Raw genomic sequence first — 17749 nt, 5'->3', positions numbered from 1 at the left:
AGCATTCAGATCCCAACCAAGGCCCAAGCGAGAGGTCGGGCCAGTATTTTAAACCAGCTGTTGGGTGTGGCAACTAGAGGTGAAAGGAGGTTCTTCAGGCTTGTCTTTTGGTCCTTCGAATATAGGTTTTTAAATGTCAGGCATGACAATTTTCAACAACCTTTTTTAGATTATATTTACTTGCAGTAACTGAAGACATACTTTTAACTAATGTAGGAGTTGTGTAGTAGTAAATAATTTGATTGAGTCCTCATAATGTTTAACCCTGGGCGTAGTGTGCGGAGTGGGGCTCCGCGGAGCTACGCGAATTGGGCGCACAACTACGCCCACCCGCGCACTCCGCGTAGCCCCACTCCGCGCCGCCCGCCTCCCTCCCGCCCTCCCTAAATACATAAATAAATGTATAAAAAGCTTTTAAAAACACTTACCTTGTCTTCCGCGTCCCCGGGGCTCCCTCTCGCCGTCCCGCCGTTCGCGCCGCCACCGAATCGGATCCTAATGCGCATGCGCGGGCGGCCGCGCATGCGCATTCCTCACGAGAAATGCGCATGCGCGGCCGCCCGCGCATGCGCATTAGGATCCGAAATGGCGGTGCGCATCGCGGGACGGCGAGAGGGAGCCCCGGGGACGCGGCAGACAAGGTAAGTGTTTTAAAAAGCTTTTTATACATTTATTTATGTATTTAGGGAGGGCGGGAGGGAGGCGGGTGGCGGCCGGCTACGCACCGTCTGCGGAGCGCGCGTAGTGCCGCCTGGCTACGCCGGCTACGCAAAATGCGTAGGAGGCGGCACTCCGTGCACGGAGCGTAGCTGGCCGCCCAGGCTTAATAATGTTCAGTATTAGATCAGCAGTAACTCGGGCACAACAATGGGACAACTGCAGGAATTGGCCTTCAGCCATGCATGGTGGGGGTTGGCCACCCCTGGCAGGTTGGGTATGGGGTCTTTATGAAGGCCATACCCTGTGGCTTACTACTCCTGCTCAAACCAAAGGGCGTGCCCAGTGGGTGTTGACGAATATGTCTGCAAATGTTTGTGGAGATTAGTCAAACAGGAGTAAAGTTATTCATGGTAAAAAAAATGTAAGGAATTCCTATATCAATTTGCTAAATTTATCTTGTAATATAACCACCATGGGCGTCAGCGGGGGGGGGGGGGAGGGCAAGGAGGTGCGCTTGCCCCCCCATGGAGCGCCCCTCCTAGCCCCCCCTGCCAGGGCCTGCTTTAGGGCGGTACGACCGGTGCCATCGCACAGGGTGCTGGCTTCCTGGGGCACCGTGTTTACAACCTAATTATGATTTTAAAAGCACCTGCTGCACGTTCCTTTCCTCCTGCAATTACAGGGCCTCACAAAAATGTCAAGATAAATCCTGTGATTAATGTTCTTCCTGGCCAGAGATCTGAGTTTTTCGTAGTTGAGGTTTTTGACTTATATGAAGGTACTACTAACCACTCTGCGGTATGGCATAGAAATTTGACACTGAGACAAGAAAAAATCTTTCCATTATAAGGGCAATGCTCCTCACATTTCCTCTCATGTTATCAACACCAGACAATGTATTGTACATTTATAAAAATAATCTCATTCTAAAATACAATATACTTCCAACCCCCAGGGCTGAAATGTCTTTCTATAGGGAGGAGAGGGGGGTTCCCTTCCCAAGCATCAAAAGGTCACACGGAGCCAAACCACGGGCCATAATTCAACAAAAGGGGGCCAGCTCAGTAACTATGTCCCCGGGATCCCGACCCCCCGGACATAGCAGTTTCTCTGCCCACACCAGTGCAGACAGGGAAGTCTAGTTTTTGCTCTTGCTTGGCTGGAGCATTTTTGAATTTCCCAGCAAGTAGAAGCACACACAAAACCAGTTCCCAGCAGGCAGAAGCTTAAAAAAGGGTCCTGCCTGCTGAGAGTGATCTGTTTCCCTGCCTGCACTGAGGAAGGCAGGGAAACAGATCAAAATATTGCGCCTGCCCAGGGGAGCAGTATTAGGAGCAACTCCGTCCAGTTGGGAGCAATGCCGGCTGCCACTGTATGCAGAGAGGCGGCTGGAGTCATCCCTCCCTCTAACAATCACGCTGGGACCTGGTTGATGGGTCCCCAGGACCAAAATTGTCCTGGGGAGGAGGGCGGCGTGATACCCCCAGATAATTACATTTAAAGAAGGGTACTCTGCGGATGGGGTCCTTGAGCCGATAACGGCTCGAGGAGTGGGCCGTGCATCCCCGCTCCCCCTTATTTTTAGAAATGGCCCTGGGGATGGGATTCCCAGGACCTAACAAGGCTTGGGGAGGGAGCCGAGGCTGCCTCCCCTTTAACTAAACAACAAACATCTTGGTGGATGGGGTCCCTAAGGCATTACAAGGTTCAGGAAGAGGGGCCAGGTGGCCTCCTCCCCTTTTAACATGTATGTATGGCCCTGGGAGATGGTGACCCCAGGGCCTAAAGAGTCTTGGAGAGTGGGGTTGCGTGGTCCCCATCTGCTTTTAACTTATACGTACGCCCTGGGGGATGGGGACCTCAGGGTCTAAACAGCTTTAATTAAAATAAATGCCCTCAGTGACGGGGTCCCCAGGATCAGGCCCTATGGCCAACCCCAAACTACGCATGGCTGAAGGCCATGTGCAGTGTGGGGTGGCTGCATGTGGGTGGTTGGCCGCGGGTCCTGAAGCCAAGCCCCTGCCATTCTCGGTCAAAGACCCCGTTAAGTGTGGGTTAGGCTGCCTTCACAGGCCAGGACTTGTGACCAACCCCCAGTGCGGGGGTTGGCTGCATGTGGGGGGTTGCATTTACATATGGTAATTAAATATTACTTTACAATTTAAAAAAGTAGACATTCACGGAAAACAAACAAAGGTTAAAGTAACACTATAGTTACGTGAATTTGTCAATGACAACAAATATTTTGAACTAAAAAACACAGAAATTCACTAGTTATATTTAGCAGAGCTAACTATAACTTGTGCCCCTGCCATGCACTGGTGACCACCTCACATATTACATCACCCATATTCTATGGCATAATTTATGACATCACTAATGACATCTCAAATGACGTCACTGATGACATCATCCAAGCTTCTTTTGTGTACATTGCTCTTTAAACAGGTATACAATTAGAGATATGAAAGTAACAGCAAAAAAGCCCAAAATACTAGGAAGCGTCTTTACAGCTATCATACATACAACCACCATAGGTAAAGCAAGCTTGTGCTATTCGCAACATTGCCCCTACAAAAGTTCATGTTGCCTATGAGCCACAGATGTAAGGGTAACCTATCCTGCACATGGTGTTAAATTTGTTCACAACTGCTTAGAAAAATCCAAGTTGCTCAAGATACTCAAGCCCTGTTACATAACAAATGCCCTACTACAGACACTCTATACCTGTATCAAACCCCTTTATCTGTATCAAAAGTCACTGAACTTACATTAAGAAATGAAGTAGATACGAGTAGAATAGAGGGTACAGTTAACAGTGTTTACTCTATGTAGTGAGTTTACTTTGTATCACACTGTTTGCAGACAGTGAAACTCTCATGAGAAATACACTACAGAGTTTTAAAAAAGGTCTGTGAAGCACAGTGTACACTCTATGTAAAACTTGTCCAAAGAGCAACTGTTCATTTAAAATAACCAGGGTCTGAAGGTGCTAACAATTATACTACCTGCAGCCTTTATACTGTGGTGCAAACTTTACAATAGCCCATGTTTTGAGGCAAACAAGCACATGTACATAGGTTAGTACCTGGTGCACATAGTTTTAAATGATAATTAGTCCTTATAATGCTGTGACGATTCGGTCAATAACTTAATCAAGGCCCTCGGTAGTCGAAACGCATCATCGGGTTGGCTTTTTAAACCGCTTTAATGGGAGCTCATCACCAATTTACCAATGTAAATAAGAGACACTAATGATTTTCTATGCAAAGTGAATAACATTCCATGAAAGACCACATACATTATGGTGACTATGGATGTGACCTCTTTGTATACATCTATTAAACATGCTCTTGGGATGAGTGCATGTTCATATTTCTTAAGAGTCAGACACATCAAATATCTACAACACACTAAGATGATAATGACCATGTTGCAGTTCTGATTTACACATATTGTGTTCCTCTTTGACAGTAAGATGTACCTACAAAAACAAGGCACAGCAATGGGGACCTCCTTTGTTCCCACATAGGCCAACCTGTTTATGGGTTGGTAGGAAAAGGAGGTAGACTGGGTAGATCATCATAATAGTTTCAAGGAGAGACTAGAACTTTGGGTACTGTTGATCAATGATCTTTTTCTCATCTGTGATGAAGAGGAACCACTGCTCATGGAATACATTGTGAATTAAACAACAATGAATTGAATATTCAACTTACTGCAGTATGGAGCAAAACCAAGTTAAACTTCCTTGACGTAGCATAGTATGCTTAAAATGATCAACTAAATTAATGAATCCATCGCAAAGAACCCTTAAGTAATTCAGTATTGCATGCAAACATTGGGAACCCAAGGCAATACATGGAGCATCCCTTAGAGCCAATTTTTAAGAGGGCAAAGAATGTGTTTCTCTGATGAGGACTTTGAAAAAGAGGCTACTATGATGATTGCAAGATTTTCCAACAGAGGTTACCCGGAAAAGAGTCTCTATGAAGCATGTCAATGGGTGCACAAACATAAATGAAATCAACTCTTATATAAAATGATTCAGAGAGAACCTTCGGGTAAACATATGAGAAAAGAGAAAAAGGATTCGGATCTTAATGAGTCCCAGATCAGACTTTTTATGGACTACAACACTGACCACAAAGATACAATATCAATTCTGGAGAAAAGAAACTGGCATACCCTCCAACATGATGAACATTTGAAAGCCAGGATAAGCTCACATCCCAAGATTACATACCATAGAGCTTGATCACTGAGTAACATGCTCACAAGTAGCATGTTTGTATCAAGTGAAAAAGGAGACTGGTTGGCAATTAAAAACAATGGGGTCTGGAAATGTGCAAAGCATGTTGCAATGGGATAAACAAAAAACAATATGCAACATTTAAGGGTAGAACCCGAATGATTACTGAAAGGATTACTTGCAACACAGATGTTACAACATGTATGAGCCATAAAAAATCATAATAGGAGTTATCTCATGGCTAAACATTTTTGGGATGCTCACAAAGGGGATCTCACTGGCCTTAAATATTATATGTTAAAACATATTAAATGACATCCACACACTGGAGATCGTGAACTGGAGCTATGAAAATGTAAATTAAGGATGATAATATTAGGCTCTGAGAGACCATGCTGTCACACCCTGGACACAGAATTCAATGTACATGTTTAATATTGACATTTGTCCTATTGGATATTAGCCAAGAATAGTGTTAGAATTTTAGTGATGACATGTAACCAATTGAAAAGAATCATTCTTAAAAAAAACTGCTGAAAAACACCATAATTCACAGAGTAAGAGAGACAATGCCTCAAGTTAGCTTACACCTTGTCCCATGCGGTATGCCCTGGTGGGTGGAAGCAAAATGTGAATAACAGCTCAACATACCAACGGGTGCAGAGTGCTGACCCAAAGCCAATTTATGCATGTTAATATGTATATATATTTTTATATGACTTTTGATTACATATTACATGAAGCTTCTAAAGATATCTATAAGCCAGGCCTGAAAATGCACCTTGTGACTCACTCATATGTTTTATCAAGAATGAACCTGTAGTAACTTAAAACATGCTGTCAATTATGGCAATATACTACTGGTGAAACTGGAGAGAGAACTTTGCAACAATCACGTTCAGATGCTTTCATTTTTCAACAACCAATCCACAACAAAAAACATTTGCTTTGTCTTGTCACAGAAACTGTACAACTAGTAGGAAAAACAGAATTTCAGCACTACAGTGACTTTCATGAAATCATCATCTAAATCATGCCAATAATTATGCCCGTATGTGTGCAGTAGCAGCTGTGCAAAGCATTTTAAGCGCAGTGCATGCAGTTTACTTTTCAACAAAAAAAACTACAAACAGGCTGTGCATATTTTACCTGTTCGAGTCTTCGCTTTTCAGAGTTCGCTCTTCTTGTGCGGTTGGATGAATGAGGCTGGGTAGACAGTACTGGGGTTGAACTAGGACTGACACCATCTTCATCACTCTCCTTGGGAACAAGATGTACAGAAAAATGAGGCCTTGGGAAACAATGGCCGTCAATAAGTGCACAGAGCTATTGCACTCTCAGAAAAAGATCAACAGGATTATGCATTGTTAGAAATTACTTTTGGACTAACACTGCTAACTTTGCCCACATTTGTGAGTTTGCTTTTAAAATGAATTCCTTCTCCTCAGTTTTAAAGCCAGTAGTAAACAAAATCTACACGGGTTTCACTGGAACCCAATTGAGAAATTCATTGAACAGTCATCAAATTCTTTCCCCAAACTAAATGGGAAAGGAAATGCACATGTAGAAAAAAATAGTAATATGAATTCGGACTTAATCAGACAAGCTGCTGACAACCACACCATACTTTCAGACAAAGCATGGTCGCCTTTTCATTAGCACGTATTTTTAACGCATTCTACTTTAGGATGCTCTTGTCTAGATGAATACAGTTGCCAAACAACACTCTCTGTGAGCAAACATAGCTGAACACCTTCACGGAAACCGTCTGCTGTAAAATATAAAACACGATCAAATCACTTATACGAACCATATTTGAATTTGAAGATTCAAGGAGACAGCTCTCAAGAGTCGTGTGTTATCTACTCAGAATACCCTCCGGTTTTTGTATTCTTGCAATATTCACAACTAAAAAATGTTGCTTCATCTGTTCATTTAATATCTATCTTGCTAAGGGCACTACCCCATATTCTTTGTGTTCTGCTCCTATCTTCATTTGAACCCAGCTCCCAAGGTGAAAAAGCAGCAAAAGGGAGGAATGAGCATGGATGGAAACGTTATTAACTTATCTAGAAGTAAGGTTTCTTTGGCTCTGGCCCCCACAGCCCTAGCGAGAGAACAGCTCATATCACTCCTGTGCCTACTGGTGGCTCCTCTGGCACCTGCCTGTATCATGGCTTCTGCTCTTGACATTAGTTATCCGCTATCCTCACGTCAGGTGAGCTGCCCTGATGATCTCTCCATAATGTCCTCTGTTTTTTAGGTCGGGCATTTGAGAACGACCTCTTGTATATACTTTAGTAAATACTTATATATTAGTTTATACTTATATGTGTATGTACTTTGTGGACTCTGGAGATCATCCCTAGGACTTGTCTGCTTCCGCTTAGGGACTTCTTTTTCTGTTCTACTTCCTCTATTTAACTGTCTTAATAGAAAAGGACCAGTAGAGGTCAGTAAAATAGCAGCATTGCTTTCTGCTGAGGGACTTCCTTTTTAAAAAATTTCTGGCATCTGCCTCTATTTAACTTTCTTGATAGAAAACGACCAGCAGAGAATCATTTTAGCATTCTCTAGATTCCAGTCCATAGAAATTGTCTTCCACAAGCACCCGTAGACAATAATACTGTTTTCAAATCTTGTATTTTCATTGATATGACCACCAAAGGCCCTGATTTTATATTAAAAGCAGAGCTTTGGACTATACCATTTCCAGCTGAAAGGCAATATTTCTCTCCACGTGTTCCCATACCTGGCATGTCACAGAGTTTGGTGCTTACTTTCCCTCCATGTTAACCCCTTGCATGCTGATGACGGCCCCCAGCCGTCATGCACTACAGTGCTCGTGTGCTGATGACGGCAGGAGGCCGTCATGACCGCAGCCGCGCTGAAATCTTCAGCACGGGAGCGGAATCGCGGCAGCATGCAAGGGGTTAAAGAACAGTAGATGTTTCAGCACCCAGGCTAATGTGCTGCATAGCTAAATGCATATCAGGTCCCAAAGGCGAGACCAATTGCATTGCAAATGCTTGTTTTTTCAGACGGCCACATGTCTACAGCATTGTCTCCAATCAAAGACACATGATACTTTGAAACTTAGTTTCTGGATGTGGTAAGGGGCAGCTGCCTCCACTTACCATGAGATCTGGGCATCATGATAACTTCTGAAAAGATATGGGTTCTAAAGCGGGGCATTTACAATGAGTTGTGGGAGGAAGTGATAGCCCTTGTTGCCACAACTGAGTGGGGTGGATCTTGTTTTCTGTTCAATTTCTAGTCAGGAAACTTTTGGGGATTTTCCGACTCATCATGAAACTTAGCTGGATGAACTAATATGTCAAATGATCACTGTCTGCTTGGAAACCCTACATAGGATTTTAGGAACTCCACCTTTTCAGCATGGTTAAACCATTTTTTTTTTGCCTTTTGTATGCCCTATTTTATTGTTGTGCTTCTAGACTACACACTGGGGCACTGCTGTACAGTACCCATTGTATGTGCTCTGACCCATAAAAACATGGAGAAATTGGAGTATTTAACTTTTCTATAGAGTCATACTACAAGATGCAGAAATACACACATGGCATGAAAAGTTAATTGTCAACTGTGAAGTCAAGCACTTACTGTGCCACCCAATAGTGTGACAAAAGAAAACATGGCTTCAGGCCTACTATCATAAACTAACTAACTGCTGCAGTGTAAAACCTGCACTGCAACCTGTTAAAATAGCCTTTTTGACAGGTAAAAACCTCCAATTTAAATACTACTAAGTCACCCCAAGCAAACCATAAGGTAGGGTGCATGGTATTTAAAAGTGGTACATGTAGAAAATCAGTATTACAATTGTCCCTATACAATCCCTATAGTGATATGGCCCTAAAAATAATTTTTCAACTTTGGAAGGAGTAGCAACTTCTGTTGCTCAGCTAGACTTTACTGCATGTAACTTGATTGACTGTGCAGCCATTAAAGGGTTTCTATGCAGAAAATTAACAGCAATTTTGGAGGCTAAGCTACAACCCATTTATGACAGTTTGGGGAACACTGAAGCTGAAATATGTACACTGGCATTAGTTGCGCAGCCCTCCATGTCTGTCTACACACAGATTGCCAAAGCCACACAAGAGGTCCAGCATTTTCTAATTCGAACCAGCCCAGTAAGGCCGAGGCATACAGCTCTAGTTCAACGACCAGGCTCAGGGAATTCATAGAGTCCAAGCCAAAATGCACACATTTTAACGTAAGCCTGAGCTAGTGAATTAGCAGGTGGGGGGTGAGTGTGGGATTCGGGGCCTTTGAAAACATGGTTTAACAGGAAACGTATATCTCCACAAATATTCTCCCCCCAGAGGCATGTCTGTATTTTGTAGTGATGTCAAATGTGAAGCATTTAGCTCTGAGTGCCACTGAATCTCCTGCCCAGCTGAAAAATAAGGTGCTCCATTGGTTCCATATTCATGCAGACTTTCCTGTTTCCGCTGTGCCTAATACCATGATGGCCCATAGGGTTGGGTGGGTGGCCCCTTAGATCAAAAACGTTGAGGAGGACTGCATGGACATTAGAGAGTGGGCCCATTTATTGATGGGCAAAGGATCTATATTCTCCATGTAACATGAGCCCAAAATAATTTTTTAGAGAAGTGGATTTAAGAGCTTCTTCATCCCTCCAGTAAGTTCACAAGCAGGTTGACCATCAGGTGGGTTGATTATTTGGCTGAATATCACAACGACTTGCTCTGCAATGGAGTAGTCTCTCTCTTATCACCAGATGTTCAAGGTCCGATACTAACTACCTTCCGCATCTGTTAATTAACATCTGCAACCGGAGACTTAGCAGCAAGAAGGAATCCCAAACTATCCACTCATTGGGCACAATTCTGGCCCCATGTATTAGTTCCCATTGTGTTATTGTTGAAGGTGATTTGAACTTAACCCATGAGCCTAATGGCATCTCCCAGGATGTGCGTTCCGATGAGGATGCTTTCTGGGGTATTCCAGACTGAACTATTCTGCTGAAAAGCCATATGTCAAGCATTGTGGCCTCTGAGCGTGAAATGGACGCTTCACCTCTGACACCACTCCTGCCCCCAATTTCCAGAGAGGGGCTTACACTAGTTGTATAGATTTTATTCTCCTTGACGTTAGGATATGGAGAACTATGTTGCATATGGTAGTGTTATGTAGGGATGAGAGCGACTATAAACCCTTGATTTTAAATGCACAAAACCTTATATCTTTGGCCCATCGGCAGCCATCAGGCCCTGCGATAATGTGTTGGCAGTTACTAACAATCATAGAAATGTTAAGGGGAACTCTATTTATTCCCTTCCTGGAGCAATTTGAATCATCTATGCTAATGTGGCATCCGGCATGGATATGATGCTTGAAAACAAAGATAACCATAATGTGATTCTTAATGAGCACAACAACTTATTTTCAGTACTTAAAGACCCTTTTATGAAGAACCATGACCAAGTTCTTAGGAATGTAAGAGCTCACGAGTGTTATACACCTATCTGTAGGGCAGATAGGGAAGCACTATTGCCCACTATAAAACAAGGAGACAGGTCTGCAATTTGGGACTCTAGAACTTTTTTACAGGGCTGCCATTATAACTGCAAAGGCAAATTTGGAAAATGAGAAATGGGAAAACCCCTTGAAAGTTTCTACTAATAGAGACCGTAAGACATTCTGACAGATAGTGAGTCTGAGAGGAAAAAACTTGGCTAAAACTTTGGAGATGTTTATCCAACCGAGCGAGTGGTAAGTTTACTTCAAAAAGCCATACTCCCTCCCTCCACAGTCTATCCAGGTATGGTAATTTAAGGGGTTAGGAGTTGCTCATACCCCTCTGCCTTCTCCCGTGGTTTCTATTACCCTTACAGAGATATTAGCCATGGTCTCTTTGCAAAAGCAGGGTAAGGCCCATGGGTTGGACAAGATTCCATCCAACTTTTTTCATTCTGACCGGCATATATGGGTGCCGTACATTAATGTAGTTGCTAATGCAATAGCTGCTGGTGCTGCGGCACCAACAACCTGGAATGAAGCCAAAATTGTCTTGGTTTTTAATAATGGAAGTCCTAATCTCCTTAGAAACTATTATCCTTTTAGTCTGTTGGATAACCTACAAAAGAGTTTCCGCAAACAAGTTCTGGGGAAATCATTGAAGTGGATTAAAGAGAACTAGGTTCTAACACACCTGCAGGCTGCATATAGACTCAAGACTGGAACTATAGACCAGGTCTTCAGTTTTCTGATGGCTAAGTGGAAGATGGGCGATATCAAAGGGGAAAGGCATATTGTGTAGTCTTCATTGACCTTGAAGGAGCTTTTGTCCAGGTCTTTTCCAAAAGGAAAATTATGGGAGATACTATCTGGCCTGGGAATCCGAAATAGTTGGCTCAAGGTTATTATACCTTCATGAGGGGAATTATGCACAGATTCGGTGGGGCTCTAAGACAATCCTCATTGAAAAAGGAGTTCACCAGGGCTGCGCTTTGGCCCAAACTCTTTTCCTCCTATTTATTAACAACTGTGCAGAGTTTCTGACAAACTGTGCAAATGATTTGCCAATTTTGGCTGGCCAGAGTTCTGGTACTGTTTTTTGCAGATGATACTCTTCTTCTTTCAAAAAAACATTCCCTAGTTTGCAAACCCCCTCGTCAGTAGGTTCCACTCGCTCTGTGATCTACACTAGCTGGAAATTAATGCTTGAAAAACTAAAGTGATGGTCTGTCACAAGGAGAGAAACACGAGAGGAATTATTAGTCTGGGCAGGGAATCGCCAGAGCGGGTGAAGGAATTGAACTAGCTAGGGATTTGATTGTTAGAGCTGCATTTTGATTAAGCATTTGGCTACTGCTAGTTTTAGAATGGCTAAGAGGGCCCCCTCACCAGATCATCAGATTTCTCCAGTGATAAAAAGTATATAATTCTCAAGCTAGGAATGCCACCTTGTATGGAGCATATCTACAACTCCACAGCTCCACTGCTTGCCCCTTTAGGGGTTGAGAGAGTACAACTTCCTAAGGGCACTTGTGAGTATGGGGTGAGGTACTCCTCTACTTCCACTTCAGCTAGATTTCACTCTTAAGTCCATTACAGAGGTGGCTAGCTTAAAACCTGTACTTCACTGGCTTCGTATATGGTCTACAGAGGAATTACAACCATACAAAGCAGTCCTTGGCGATATTTTGAGGCTTCATAGCAGCCAGAAGATTATGTGGCTTGTCCATGTCAAACTGTTGTTAAAGGACTGGGGTTAGGTAACTATTGTCATGATCCCTCTTCTATTTCAACATCTATGGCAGTTGTTGACAAAACACAGGTTATAGGCCCAATTTGCCGTCCGCAGTGGGCTATCCAACTCCACGGGGTGGCACTATGTATTGTCTATTGTATAAAACCACATTTAGGGCAAAGGGATTGTCAGATTCCATTAGTCCTGTGTGTGCAAGATATGGCATTCTGCCTGTCGCCACTTTCACCTCAACATGGTAGTCATTGCTGGACAAATCCAAGCGGTGTCCTGCATGCTGCTATGCTTATGAGGCAGAAAAACATGTATTATTCTTCTGTGTGACTAATTCTAAACCACGATGTAGGTGGAAAGTGGATAGTTTCTGAGTTTGGCAGACCTTGTAAATGCACTAAGATTGTGTATAGTGGCAGTGACTGTGGTTTCCAAATTCTTGTATGCAGCATAGTTGATTAGACAGAAAGCAATGGCTAACTGTAATAATGCACCTCTTAGTAATACAATCTGGGAACATTACTATGGAAGCTCTATTGCATATTAGACTTGCAAAAAATGTTGTCTTCGATTGTATTTTACAATAATTGTTTTATACACCCGGAGGGTTTTTATGACTTGTATATGATAGAATGTCTTATGATTATGATTGTTTCATGATGAGTTTATACACTGTATTTGTCCATGAACTATAATTATTGATCGGTCAATAAACTGAAATTATACCACTATTTTAATAGTTATTAAAAATCAAATTCAATGGTGAAGTTACTTTTTTATTACATATTGAGGAATAGTAACTTTTAGAAAGTAACCTGTTTCCCTGGCTAAAGTTTTTGGAGGCTAATTTGATTTAGCTCTCCAGCTTGTCCCAGTCTGAGCTCAGCCTGAAGTGTCAAATCATTCTTGATAGGTTTCTTGAACTAAATGTAACACCTGGGGCACACTTGAAGGTGAGAGAACAGGATGCACAGATAATTCTAGTGTATCACCTATCTGTTTGCTGAAGAACCCTGCTTTTGTCTGACCAGACTTCTGTCTTTGGGGTTGTTGTGGGTATAGTGCTGGCGGCAGACTGTATTTTAGCATTATATGTGTGGGAACACAAGGGATACAATAGCATATTCCCCCAACACTCAGAGCCTTAGTTTAGTGTTGTCAATGTCTTTTGTCACCCTAAAAATGCCCTAACATGGCATTTTTGGGTCTGTCTGCAGAAGGGCAATCAGGAACGTCTGAAAAAGTGGGTTAGGTTTGCCCCAGGAACTTTTACCCAATTTGTTTAGATTTGCCCAAGAGTCACAATAGCTGGTGCCAGGCATAAAAGTGGCACCTTAAGTCACAATCTTTAGAACACTTTCTGAACCTACAGAAGATCAGAAGAGGACCAGGGCTGATGTGTGACCGGGAAGGAACCCTGATGGACAGCACCTGCTCCCTCATATACCCAGGACAAAGAAGTGAACTCAAAGGGCTCACCTGTTTGGCTACTGGGAGACAAGCTACAAGAGGCCTTTACCTAGAAGTACCCAGCTGCCTAGTGGCAACTGGACCTGGACTTCTGCTCTTGGTCTCTGTCTGGCACCTTGTGAGTCTCTAAATGCCTAACCTGAGGCCCCAGCAGCTTTAGAAGCATACTCCTGTGGTTGATATGGACTTTAAAGACTAAGTCAGACGGTAAAAATCTTTGTTTGGGACAAATCTTATTGATATTTCAAAAATGTTAAAATCATACCTCCAGTCCACGCGCACATTTACTACCACCCTTTATATGGACCGCTGACTTTAAAAACATTTGGCTTTGTGTCTTGGACTATTTTCTTACTTATGGTGTCTTTTGACAGTAGGGTAGCCATTATATCCATGTCATTTCCTCTAGAATCTGAATCCCTTACCAGCACCACAACATTCAAACATACTTCACTTTGCATCCTAATACAGAAACTTAATAAAATCTTACAGCACTTGGATTCAATTTGCTAACAGGCTTTTACATCTGGTAGAGTCATACTGGTGTAATGGAGCCATACATCCAACTGACCTAAGCTGTTTCCTTCATTCTTCTTCCCAAAGATAGTGAACCCCATCCAATAGCTGGCGGAGCCTTCAAGAACAGTATTTAATTGACAGAGGATATATCTGAGGGCCAGGACATGCAAACACCACCAACATCCCCTGGAAAAATCCCCAGCAAAATACTGAGGGTTTGGCAGAGTCAAAATTCACTTCAAGACAGACTAACAGTGACTTTCCTGACAAGCAGCAATGGAGATAGAGGGGAATCCTGTACAAGAAGCACAAAAACAGTAATGCAAGTGTATAAAGGATAATGTCAAAAAGCGTGGGCTGCCAAGGAGAGAGCAAATGCCAAATAAGAATAAAATGGTGCCCCATTTTGAAGAAGACAGCGGAAAAAAGTCCTTGCCATTCTAAGTTTGCTAAGTTGCACATATTAGCCTGCTACCATTGTCTTAATGAACCTTACTACTTTTCCAAGTGAATTTTATAAAAGGATCCAAGAAGGCTGCTAAACTCAAATCTGTTACAGGTTTCTGGAAAATTTACATTGGCCATACTACATCTGATGAAGATGGTAGCCTGTCTCCAATTTCTTGCTACCTTTTGGAGTACAACTTTTACAATTGCCAGAAATGTTTTCTTTAATCTCATATTTGCTAGAAGTGAGCCTTGGGTAAAATTCAACGTGCCGATTCTGTACACAGCAAATAGAGAGCAAGTTACTATTTGTCTTCCACATTTTAGTCAGTTGAAATGTGGAACGACGATGGAATGTGTCCTCAGCCCCCGTCCCTGTTCAGATAGTTCAAGATGGGTAACAAGAAATCACTTCCTACAGTACACCTCATATTTTGTAGCTCTATTTGATCTACAATGACTACTGTGTTACTTGAAAATAAAAAATGTGCATTCATTGGGCACTTCCATTGTAGGGTAAAATGTTCTGTTCTGCCACTCGGGCATTTCTCCAATAGGATGCAGACTGGCTGGCTGTCTCTTCTCAGAGCTAGATGGACTGAAAAGACCCAACCATAAACCCATTCTAATCACAGCCTTTTACAGTGCGAGGATGTTTTAAACAGTCTATAATCTTCTTGAAGGAGGATGGGGAGGGCCTGGAGCAAATTGATTTGAGGTGAGCCACACACCTTCAATGGTTGGATTGGTTCCTCAGGCATAAGCTATTATAGCTCGAATCATTCTGGCCATGTGCTTTTATTAAGTGGATCTTGTCTGATTATGGGGCCATTTTATTTTTTTAACTGGGATTTTGGCAGGAGGAGTTTGGTATAATGAATCCGAGTAGTTTTGGCCACTGCCCCTGTGTGATTCAAAATGGTACAGAGAATAGAACATTTTATTTTCTAGGAAACTAAGAACTAAAGCATCTTTTTCAAATTCAGGGCAGTAAGATGCGTAGTCTGGCTGCATAACTCTAACTACACTGAGCATAACAAATGGTTTGAAGTATTAATTGTAGTCTTAATTGAATGAACGACAATAGAAATATACCTCTGAAAACCAGAAGTAGAACAAGAATAGTCTGGAGAAATGGGTTTCATAAGAAAAAGAGCTGACAAGCCATCTCTAAATCAGTGACAATTGGAAGGTCTGCAACAACAAGGTGCGTTACAAAAGGTAACAGACCTGGTGGAAAAAATATCAATACTTTAGGATGGAGCCGCAATATGACCCAAGATGGCTGTGCAGCTCTAGACCTCTGTAGCTGACTCCTCCAAGGAGAGCCGTATCGCCGAACGTCGAAAAAAATCCATGCCGAGGTCAGCAAAAAATGAGCCCAGAAACTTGAGGGTGTCTGCTGAGTTGGATTTTGGTGCGGTAGGTGACCAGGGCAAATACACAAGTGACAATGAGCCTGACCCCAAAGAGGAATCCCCGTGAGCCAGCTCCAGAGCCAGTGAGCCATGATGCTGCAATTAAGGCTGATGGCAAAATGGGTGATCATGAGGCCAACACGTGGGGGGCCTGCTCATGTGGCCCATGGGCTGAACGGCCCTGACATAAACAACCTGAAAGCCCTGATCTGGGGAAACAGGATGACTCGAGGAGGCCGCCTGCTATACTGCCAGTGGTGGAGATTTAAATAAGGCTGAGTTGCTTTCACCTACGATTAGAGACATGCTTCTAGCCATGATGAGGAGGTGAGGCACGCAACACGCCCCACCAGGAATCTTAACACTAAATGTGGAACTCACTGGGCCCAGACAGAGAAATAGGAGGGAGTTACCGGACCCATGTGTGGCCCCAGTGGAAGCCTGGGATCTGACCCTTACAGCAAACCTGGATAGGGGGCGACATGCTTCACCTTAATGATCCAAGGAAAGAGATCAAGGCTTAAGATGGCGGGATGGAGGGGCATCGTCCTGGAGATGGAGTTGACACAACAATACACAGATGGAAGACATCCACTTGGGAAAGAGAAGAGACAGATAGTGCCAGGGCAGACACAACGCCTCAGGGGACACAGGGGTTCAATGTGAGATAGACAACCTAGACATCTGGAAGCACAACCACATGGCGACCTGGAAGAAAGATGTAACACCGTGTCTTTAAAGTCATCGTCCTAAAGCAGGAACAAATTCTAATGCCGATGTACCCTTTGTAACGGACTCAAAGATTAGTCTTCTGGCTCGATCTGTAGAAGTTGGATGTTTTCCCGCAACATGTTCGGACCCCACAAGCAGGTGCAGTGCTCTTGATTGAGCCCACAGATGTACCATGAGAGACAACTACAAAGTGTATACAGTTGTACTGTTTTGTTGGGAAGAGGGTAGAGGATAGACCAGAGGGGCCAAAAATACACCTTTCACTTCAGCAACACTACACGACACACAGACACGCTTTTCGCGATAGTAGTGACAATCCCTAAGCAAGGAACTTCATCTGCTCATATAAATGAATAATCGACCACTCATGGTTAAGATTATTCACTAAATGTGAAGGGGCTGAACAACCTCCACGAGCACTTAAGGAAATGACACTATTTGATAAGTTCTCATCACAATATAATTGCACTACAAGAAGCTCACCTGCAACAATCTGATGAATCAAAATTCAGTCACAAAACATTTTTAGACAGCACTCTATAGCACTATTCATACATCGAGACATACCATTTATGGAACTAGATCATTAAAAAACAAAGATTGTGAAGGGAGATATTTATTTGTTAGAGGCACCCTAGAAGGCCACAACACTCAAAGGCAGATATGGGGAATTGGGTCTCGATGGCATATGGAGATATGTCCATGAGCAGGACAGAGACTATACGTTTTTATCACATGTTCCCAGAACATACTCACAAATAGATCAGATTATTATTTCTTCACTAGCTCATCCCTACTATCTTTGGTGACGGACGCGGCTATACACACTATTCCGATGAAGCCCCAATGTCCTTAATGCTGGATTGGCCTACCTTGGGATGCCCTAGGAGCAGATGGACTTTCCACTCCTCCCTCACAGGTGGCTCAGTGCTCAAAGAGAAGCGGGCGGCCCATATTACTACATAATTCCAAGACAATGACAAACCAGACACCTCA

At 43.0% G+C, this 17749-nt stretch overlaps 1 protein-coding gene across 2 annotated transcripts in view; it reads right to left on the bottom strand.

Annotated features, from left to right (window-relative positions):
- DENND1B (DENN domain containing 1B) overlaps positions 1-17749 on the bottom strand; it is a 1337878-nt gene that overhangs the window by 139759 nt on the left and 1180370 nt on the right. For both annotated transcript variants that reach the window (XM_078644012.1, XM_078644002.1), the window contains one exon: positions 6062-6172. In XM_078644012.1, coding sequence (XP_078500138.1) covers positions 6062-6172 — 111 coding nt within the window. The remainder of the gene's footprint in view (positions 1-6061; positions 6173-17749) is intronic.

The sequence above is a fragment of the Lissotriton helveticus genome, chromosome 1_1 (assembly GCF_964261635.1).
Source record: "Lissotriton helveticus chromosome 1_1, aLisHel1.1, whole genome shotgun sequence".
Taxonomy (NCBI): Eukaryota; Metazoa; Chordata; class Amphibia; order Caudata; family Salamandridae; genus Lissotriton; species Lissotriton helveticus.
This window is presented reverse-complemented; position numbering and strand designations above follow the sequence as displayed.